This window comes from Heteronotia binoei, chromosome 3 (genome assembly GCF_032191835.1).
Source record: "Heteronotia binoei isolate CCM8104 ecotype False Entrance Well chromosome 3, APGP_CSIRO_Hbin_v1, whole genome shotgun sequence".
Lineage (NCBI taxonomy): Eukaryota > Metazoa > Chordata > Lepidosauria > Squamata > Gekkonidae > Heteronotia > Heteronotia binoei.
Genome location: NC_083225.1, coordinates 164,404,065 through 164,413,853, shown reverse-complemented (window position 1 = coordinate 164,413,853; position 9,789 = coordinate 164,404,065). Strand labels below are relative to the sequence as shown.

Genomic DNA, 9,789 nt, shown 5'->3' with positions numbered 1-9,789 from the left:
GGCAACGCGCACGGAGTCTCGCGAGAACAGCAAACCCAGCGGATTGTTGCCAGGCGACGCCATCTTGACAAGGCTGTAGTGCGGGACGCGGCGGGGCGTTTGGTATTCGGTGAGTTGTGCAGGAAGGAAGGGCCCCTTTGAGACCTAGAGTGAAGGAAGCGCAGGGCGAGAGGGTCCGGATTCCTTTGCCGCCTTCCCTAACGGTAGTCCTCGCAGTCACATGGAAATGGCGGTGGGGATGGAGCTTTCCCCAGGAGCCGCCTTCACTGTGTTGGCTAGGCAGCGGGATGGATCCTTCCTTGCATGGCGTGGTTTGCTTCGCTCCCACAAGCAAGGATGTTTAGCTGTTACAAACACAAATCGTTATAATCATTATTAAAATATTCCCGATCACCGAGTGACCCTTGGTTCAGTTCCCCCCTTTACCCATTATATAATTTTCAGACCATTCACTGCCACCTTGACTTAGCTCACAAGGTAGTTGTGAGGACAGAAATTGGAAATGCAAACTTGAGCTCTTTGCAGGAACAGCTGATTGAAAAACTAATAAATAACGCGGTTTTTTAAAAAAAATCAACGTTGAGTAGTGTGGCTAAGAAGTTCCTCAGTGGATCAAGTCAGGTTTATATGATTCTAGCATTTGTTGAGGTAGAATTTCCTCAACCATTACATATAGGAGGGGGGGCCAAGTAGAGTCAAGACAGAGACAGAAATAAAAATAGAAATAACTAGTGAATATATATAGGTGGAGAGTGAGCATATTGAAGCGATCTCCAGGGTCACTAACAAATATCTCCCTCTCACACATCCTCAATGACCCCTGGTCTATGCCCAGAAGATGGCAAAAACCTCCAGGATCCCTTGTCAATCTGGTCTGGAGAAAAACTGCTGATTGACCGCAAAGTATTACAGATTCAGGGGTCAAACTGGAATAATAAATTGATTTTATGTGGTTGGGTTCAATTCTGAGGGAAAACAGAGGAGGAAATAAATTATCAAAACCCAGACAACATCATATGGCCTCCCTGCTTCAGACGGCCCTAGCCTTTGACCCATAGGATTATTAACATCTGTGTCTTGGCCCAGTTATTGAGCTTTGTTCTCTATTGCCATCTTGGTATCTTAATTAATTTCATCTGATGTTTTAACTTGTAACTGATGTATGATATTTCTTGACTGTAATTTTTATAAATTGTTACCTGCCCAGCAGAAGCTGGTTCAGTTAGCCGGCTCCAGGTTGACTCAGCCTTCCATCCTTCCGAGGTTGGTAAAATGAGTACCCAGTTTGCTGGGGGGAAAGTGTAGATGACTGGGGAAGGCAATGGCAAACCACCCCGTAAAATGTCTGCTGTGAAAACGTGAAAGCAGCTTCACTCCAGAGGCGAAAAAGATTGGTGCTTGCACAGGGGAATACCTTTACCTTTTTACCTGCCCTGAGCCCATTCTTGGGGAGGACAGGCTATAAATAGAAATAAACACATACACATACATCCTTCCTATGTGTAATGGATGAGAAGATTCTGTTTCACTATCTGAATAATACATTGTTGGTCTTAAGGGTGCCACTGAAACAAAACTTTGTTCTACTGCTTTAGACCAACATGGCTGTCCACCTGGATCTTGGTCTTCCTCTAAGGAGCACAAGACAGTAAATAACCAAACAGTATGCATTAGTTTCCCCTCTGCTGTTAGTCCTCCCAGCAACCCTGTTGTAAGAGAGAACAGCTGCTCCAGGGTAACCCTGCAAATCTTCTGGTAAAGCAAGGGTTTGAACAGGACTGTTATGTCGTAGTCCAACAGGATAACCACTGTATCATTTTCTTATAGACGTTGATGGTAAATTGCTCTCAATAGTTGATATGCTTTCTTTCCATCTCTTTCTCCCCTCCTTAACAAATGTTGTTTTGTGTGACAAATAATCTGTAAGCAATTCAGCCAGATCCATTGTGAGATTAAACATTTGTACATTTCAAAGAAAAACTGTCATGGTTAGTTTACTGTTTAGAAGGCCCTGCAGGACATGCTGTAGATTTTAAAAATACAGTATAGTGGAGCTGGCAGCACTGTGCTTTTTGTAATGCATAAAGCTGTGTGAGAAAACAGGTGTGTTATAAATTGTATCCTTTTAAATCTGCATAATATTGGATAATACATAATTCTGCATATTCTCATGTGAGATTGAAGCCTCTCTTTACCCCACCAAGTCACTTATTATTTATTGAACAAAACACTCTGGCCCCAGTTCAACACTGTTGAATCAGTGGGGTTAAATAACTTGACTATATTTAATTTTGGCCTCTGTGTACGTTAAATTTTCTATGCTAGGTCCTCAAGATGATGCACACTTATGCCAAAAATACTGCCTGAACTGGCTTTGTTCAGAGGCTTTGGCCTAGACAAGACTGCCAGCCCAACTGGCCGGATAAGGACCAACCTCTGTGCCAGTAGTGTGAATTGTGCAGCTTGATTCTAAGCTTGGTCAGGCAAAAAGTAAGTATCACCAAATCCAATGGAATTTGTGCTTGTATAGACAAGAGTCAAGTCAAGTTGGCCTTTATTGGCATAATATATATATATATATATATATATATATATATATATATATATATATATATATATATCAGAGCAAATTGGTTAAAAAAAAGATAAAATGGAATGATTGCATACATATACATCAGGAAAAGCATAAACATAAACTATTTCTATGAGATCCTCTGGCATGCCTTTAAACCATAATAAAGAAACTTAGCCACTTTCTCAATGACACTAGATGAAGTATCGTTCAAAAGGTATAGACAAGAATAAGGCCTTTTGTTTGTCAGTTTCTACTTGGCCCATCTTGCTCCCAGGAGTTCAGGATAAATAACAAAACAGACTACTTAGATCCTTTTAAAACAATCATGCATCTTCTACAGGTGTCTCACAAGACCATTCTCCTGATACTCCAGATTCATGTGGCTGGATTGTAATGGGAATTGAGGTGGAAATCCCTATTTCTTTACATCTGCTGCATTCCCATGAGAGGGAAAGGATACCCGCGTGTTTTCCCTTCTGCTTTCTTGTCACATAGCAAATTGAAATTGCTGCTTCAGTTATGAAATAGTCATATTTTCCTAGATAAGAGAATAATTTTTTTAAAGTAAAGTTTGGTTAGGCAGTCTTTCTACCTCTTATGCTTAATGAGCTGCTTAGAAAGCTGCACCTGGTACAATTAGGACAGGCCTATTTCTCAGTGAGATGCTAAACCTGGTTCTGGAATCAGCCAAGAAGCTTCCATGGCAGACTAGGGATTCAGACCTGAGTCTCCCAGATACTGGTCTGACTCCCTAACTAGTACACCATTCTGGCTCAGTTTTTTATTCCACACATACAAATTTCACCACTTATGTGGCATGGAGAAAGCTAAGCATAACCTTTCTTGCCAATGTCTAATTTTCTGTGTAGGGTTATTTTTGTATGCATTGTCATGTTATCCTCTGCTTGCAGACCGAAAGTGGTCAATTCAGAGAATCATCACCACAGTGAGAATTTAGCCAAAACCTGTATCCCTTCCTCTACTCCACGCGGATAGCTAAGCAATAGGAAAACAATGAGAAGGACCTGCATTGCCTGGTATGGTCAGAAAACATCCATGCTTTTGTATGCTGATTCTACAAAGCTAGCTGAAAGTGAGAGAACATTAATTTGCTCCCTGAAATTCTCTGCAGTCCACACAGCACTTGGGACAGGGTGCTTGCCCATTGGTGAAGGAATATTAGCTCTGCCTGGTAAAGATGTACTTGTTGGATTCCCTGATAGGGATAAAACAGAATGCTGAAGTGTTAATAGGTAGAAGTTGCATTTTCTAATCCATCTCCGCCAATGCCTAGTGCATCTGTTTGAGCTTGAATTGCCAATTAAAGGAATATTCACTTGTTGCTATTTTAACCTGTTACAGTTAAAGGAATGTTTCTGACTCTGGTGCTACTTCGAAACAAAATTCCTGGGCATCAATGGATTGGCAAGCACAGACGGCCAAGGGAGGTTACCATGGAAATGAAATGCAAGATGATTAAAATGTTGGAAATTGAAGCTGAAAATGAATATTGGCTGAGCCGGCCATACATGACTAGAGAGCAGGAGTATCGCCATAACGAGGAGCGTAGGCAGGCATCAACAGAAGCAATAAGAGCTGCACGAAGGTCTAATTTTCCTGAGCACAAGTATGCCACAGAACACCTAAACCATCTTAATGTGACCAAGAAATGGGAAAGCTCTTAAGTACCAGTTTATTGAACTCTGTTCTCTGATCAGTTGTTACATCTGATGCTAGCAACAATAATCAGTAAAGCTTGTTAACAAATATGCTGTTCTTCAGTTATGAGTCTCTTATTTAATCAGCATTGTTAGGAATACTTTGTTAAATTATGCATTTTTTACCTTCCAAAGCTTTTAGTAGTATGCTTAGTGAATATCTTTCCATGGAAGAGCTAGTCAGGTTGGTATTCTGAACAACATAATGGGGACTGCATAAAGCAGGTGAGCTCTAAAAACTGGAATAGGAGGTTAAGGAAGAGATGCAGCCTCTCACATTATTTTTCTTCACATTCCAAGTTGAAGTCACTTGGCCCAATAAAACATTTGCACAAGCTACCTGGCCCAGGCCCTTTAATATCCACAGAATGGGAAAGCCTGGTTATACATATGTATGTATAACCATGTGGCCATCTGTTTGTAAAACAGGAAGCTTCTGTATAATGTTGGGGCACATGTGGCAGGAATTGGGGTGGATGGGAATAAAGGTTATTGGAAAAAATTAAGCAGGTTATCTTGTTCTAAGAAGGAAAACCCCAATATTCTGATAGTTCTTAACCTTTATATTTGGTATTCCTGCCATATTAGATAATTATGTGCCTACCTAGATAATTATAAGTCCCATGGCACAGTGATAAAGCTGCAGTACTGCAGTCCTAAGCTCTGCTCATGACCCAAGTTCGATCCTGGCGAAAGCTGGGTTCAGGTAGCCAACTCCAGGTTGACTCAGCCTTCCATCCTTCCGAGGTTGGTAAAATGAGTACCCAGCTTGCTGGGGGGAAAGTGTAGATGACTGGGGAAGGCAATGGCAAACTGCCCCGTAAAAAGTCTTCCGTGAAAACATCGTGATGCGACATCATCCCAGAGTCGGAAACGACTGGTGCTTGCACAGGGGACTACCTTTACCTTACCTCTTTTTCTCCAAGGTCTTTCAACTGCTACATGAAAACAGTGAGTCAAAAATACTTTGATTTGGATGGTCATTCTAATTTAACTGCTTCATGAATTATGTCACCTCTTACATAGTATTTAGGTCCCCAGTGTCTGAATACCTTATTTTCAATTGTGAGTTTCTCCCCTTGGCCAGCACTCTTAACATGTTAACATGATGTAATAGTTAAGAGTGATGGTTTCTAAACTGGAGAACTAGGATTGATATCACACTCCTCCACATGAAGCCAGCTGTGTGGCCTTGGGCCAGTTACAGTTCTGTCAGAACTATCTTAGCCCCACCTATTTCACAAAGTGCTTATTGTGGGGAGAGGAAGGGAATGTGATTTAAACAGCTTAGAGACTCTCCAGGGTAAAGAAAAGGAGTATAAAAACAACTCATAGTTTTGTACTGAAGAACTGCTTGAGCGTTGTCAGTATTTTCCTTCAATCATGAAAACGATAAGAACATGAGTTGCTAATGGCCCACACAATTCATTATTCAGTCTGCAAGCAAGATATGTCAGGAGCAGTGTTCCCTCTAAGCTGAGTTAGTGTGAGCTAGTGCAGTTTTTTAGCCTCTGGTTCACACATTTTTGTCTTAGCTCAGGAAAAATGGCCCTAGAGCAAACTAATTTATGCAGTAGCTCACAACTTTAATGCCAGTAGCTCACAAAGTAACATTTTTGCTCACAAGACTCCACAGCTTACCAGGAACATTGATCAGGAGCATTGCAATTAGGGCATTTTAAAAACATTTTAGTTATTTATATTTTAGACTTCTTTAAGGGCTCATTATCACCACTAATGTGCAGTGTGCTTCAAACATTTTGTTTTTTTTTGGGGGGGGGGGGGGACAGGTTCCTGCTCCAAAGAGTTTGATGGTGGGTGAAATACCAAAAGGCAATGAACATGAGATAAATAGGGATAAAGACTATCCCTAAATTCCTAGCATTTGGTATATGACTTTTGGTATGGTAGCTATCAGGTATTACTGGACCCATTTATACATTCTTCTAAGTTTTCAAAGCTGTTGTTAGCTTGCATCACAACTTTTGTAGGTTGGTTATGGTTTGTCAGATGGCCTTCTGGTTTCAGTGGATGACAGCTTATGTAGATGGATCACCTTTTTATCAAGTGCCTCCCATATCACTCTATTTACACCACTCATGGTACTAGATCCTGCGGATACGTTCCAGTAATGATGATGGTTCCTTCAGCTGACATTTTCTCCTGGCTGTTGCTATTATTCAGGTTGGGCTTGCAGACCACAGGATCTTAACTTTTAAAATATTTCTTTGCATGATGTCCCTCTAACCTACGGTTCACCATCCTGCTATTTCAATTAACCTTTTCCCCCCTTTTCCACTTCTGGTATTGAGAAATACACTGCAACTGACAACTTATTTTCAAGGTATTTATTTAGTTTCTTTTGCATTCATTGTGTCATAATCCATGAATGTATCACCACTTTGGCAAAGAAGGGCTTAAAGATTATGCATTTTTTCCCTCTTGATCATGAGTTATAATTAAGATATGAATGGAAGTCTGCACTTTGAGTTACAAAATATTCAACATGATCTAAAATTATTACATTGCTGGAAAACATACATGAAGATATTACAAGGTACAATTTAAAATAAGAAAATTTCAGGCAAAGTGATCTGTGTACTTGTGTATTTATAAAAGCCCATTTAAAAAGTCACTTTGAAGTATTAAACTATTAATTGCAATGTTTTTTGTGCATAGGAATATTCCTATAGGCAACATAAAAAGATGCTATTCACATTATGTATCCTCTTCTAACTCCACAATTAAATCTGAATACTTGCAACTTTACTTAGTACAATTAAGATACTGATAGTTAAATAAAATACTCGCAGACACCTTATCAGAAATACTCTGCCATGTATTGTATCTGACATGTGCCCTGGTAAACACGCAGGTTGAAGCAGTCCCAGAAATTAAATCTGGAATGTGCATTCTGTGGTTATGGAATTTACACTGGGGGAAGTGATGAAACTGGAGTATCTGTCTGCTGCACCTGCAGTCCTTAACTATGTACTATGTAAAGAGATTTAGGACTGAGGTCAAGGCTGCAATCCTTAAACCACCTACTAGAGACCAGTTTTGGTGTAATCCCAGAATTGTAACACAATGTAAACCATATAAAATGTGTGAGCTGCTAGGTCTTTGGTGTCAGAACAAAGAGGATCTTGACAGTGTCTTAACATGTTCTAAAATTACTGTACATTTATCTCACTGTTTGCAGAACTTCTGAGTCATCTTCAATAATTTTGTAAACATGGTCAGACTCTTCTTGCTATTTACAAGATTCAAGTAATATAATATCTGGAAAATAAACTGGACATCTAGCTTGATGCAGAGGAGGATGTACTGTTAGGTAGCTATGATTCAACTTCACTTAGTGTATTTTGGCTGGCATCTCATATAAAGAGCCTCTTGGGCATTTGACTGACTCAATACTTTCAACAGAAATCAAGTTTAACAATCACTGTATGGAGAAGAATTTTTAGTGGCATCCAGAAAACAGCATGCTGTTTTGTAAATATACTGTATGATCCTCAAAGTGCTGTTGATGCTAGCCTTATTCACCAGAAAAATGCTTTGAAGGTAAAGCATAGTAGTTAAACCTGTAAACATGTATTTCAGTGTAACAAAACTTTATACTTTACTCTTTGGTATCATTTAGGGTGACTGGTAAGATGTCCACGCAATAAGTAATAGTATTATAGACATCTTTCTTTTTAAAAAAGTCTAGTTGATCTAATAGATAGTTGGTAAGTTCATTAATTGCTATAGGATCTTTTCGTAGTGGTTTAAGGACTGCAGAGCAAACTAAAATATTAACATTGACTGTAGTTTTCAATGATCTCAACAGGACTGAAAAGAGAAATACAATTCTGATAATCTAGACACCTAATGTTCATAAAAGTGCACATGGGCCTTTAATTCTGTGTACACATTACAAAGAGAACCCTGTTACCTACTCATTTTATGCAACCTGCATATGTAACGTGATATCATAAAATTTGCTGCAGTTTATATTGGCAAGCACAACCCATAAATGTATAGTTTGGCTCCCGAGATTTACCGAGTCCCATCCTATCCCCTTTGAAGCTGTTGAAATACGAGGCTGAGGCACTCTTAAGGAAGGCAGAGCAGAACAGCTCCATCCTACTATATACCAGAGGCAGTTCTTTTGTTACAGCTCCTAGATGGTGGAAGATAACCATGTAGGTGTTATGATGGGGCATTAAAAATCAGCAGTAGCCTCATCACCTCTCAGTTCTTATATGAACTACAGACTCACTTGCAAGTTGCTCATGTGTCATGTTAGAGCTTTTCTCATTGCACTTAAGTCAAACCACTAGGTGTTCTGTGCAGGGAATGGGGTTAAATCCCAGTACCTGAGCAAAAGATCAAATGTTAGATTCAGGACTGAGAGCAGTCAGCCCATTCACCAGTTATTTGAGAGACATGGAAGGAAAGGGTTAAACATCTCATAATGACAACTCTTATTCTTCAAAGCAGCTGTGGGCCTAACTAATTAAAAATAGGAAAAGGCCTAATCATGGATCTTTCGCATTCTGTCTGGTTTGACACAAGGTCTGATAGGTCACAAAGGCAACATACCCTGTTTTAGCTCCTCTTTCATTTACAGTTGAATTGTGGAAAAAAAATGCTATTTTACATCATGCAAAAATGGAATTTCATATAAATCTCCACATGCCGCATTGGTTACTTCTTGGGTAGTAATAAAGGGGGCCAGGTTTCCCCTTTTTTTCATCTGGGTTTTTTATCTGTAAGAACTTCATAAAACAAAAGAATTACAAAAGAATTTACAATATCAGAATTTTGTCTTCCAAATTTAAATCCTAGTTTATGTTGCTGCCAATACCAAAGCAGTTTAGAGTACCATTTTACATATTTTATAGTGCTTCAGACAGCTATATAATGAAGAGGGGGGAATGTACATTATTAAGCTGGGATAAGGTGCTGTGGTTACTGCACTATACCACTGCTATATGTCACAACACAGGATGTCTCGCCTCTTGCATGGAAAGAAAGGGGACTGGAATGCCATTCCGTATTTCATACTCCCATTCTGAATGATATGCAGTTACCCTCAAACCTTACAACTTCTTACTAAAGCTTCAGAGGTGTAAGTAACTTGTTGCAAGCTAAACCACGTGCTGAACTGAATGTTGATTATGAACTAGAAGTCATTCAAGAATTGCCATATATGCAAGCCAATTTAGTGCCATTTTCAATATGACTAAATCATATTGACTTATGAGGACTGAGTATCACAGCATACTGATTTTTATGAGGTTTGGGGAGGGGCAGTAATTTTCAGTGTATGGTTATGCCAGTTTGAAAGAAAAATGAAAACGTCAGGGTGGATCCAGCTGGAAAACCCTAGGGGGGGTAGGGGAGCTGCTGAGCAGCCAGTTTCTTTGCAGATTCAGAGGGACAGCTAGTCTGGTGCAAAAAACCCCAAGAAGTAGTCTTGGGGCACAGTTTTTTTTAGGAAAGTCTGTT

General features: G+C 39.7%; 1 protein-coding gene across 4 annotated transcripts; it reads left to right on the top strand.

Annotated features, from left to right (window-relative positions):
• Positions 1-12: 12 nt before the first annotated feature.
• MRPL57 (mitochondrial ribosomal protein L57) lies at positions 13-4,342 on the top strand. 4 transcript variants are annotated; one of them, XM_060234805.1, is made up of 3 exons: positions 13-109; positions 2,326-2,490; positions 3,944-4,342. In XM_060234805.1, exon 3 carries the CDS (start codon positions 3,946-3,948, stop codon positions 4,258-4,260), a length of 315 nt encoding a protein of 104 aa, XP_060090788.1. In that variant the 5' UTR covers positions 13-109; positions 2,326-2,490; positions 3,944-3,945; the 3' UTR covers positions 4,261-4,342. The 4 variants fall into 4 exon arrangements, with proteins under 4 accessions (XP_060090788.1, XP_060090790.1, XP_060090789.1 ...); XM_060234807.1 differs by having other exon boundaries at positions 3,938-4,342; XM_060234806.1 differs by lacking the exon at positions 2,326-2,490 and having other exon boundaries at positions 20-109; positions 3,938-4,342.
• Positions 4,343-9,789: the final 5,447 nt, after the last annotated feature.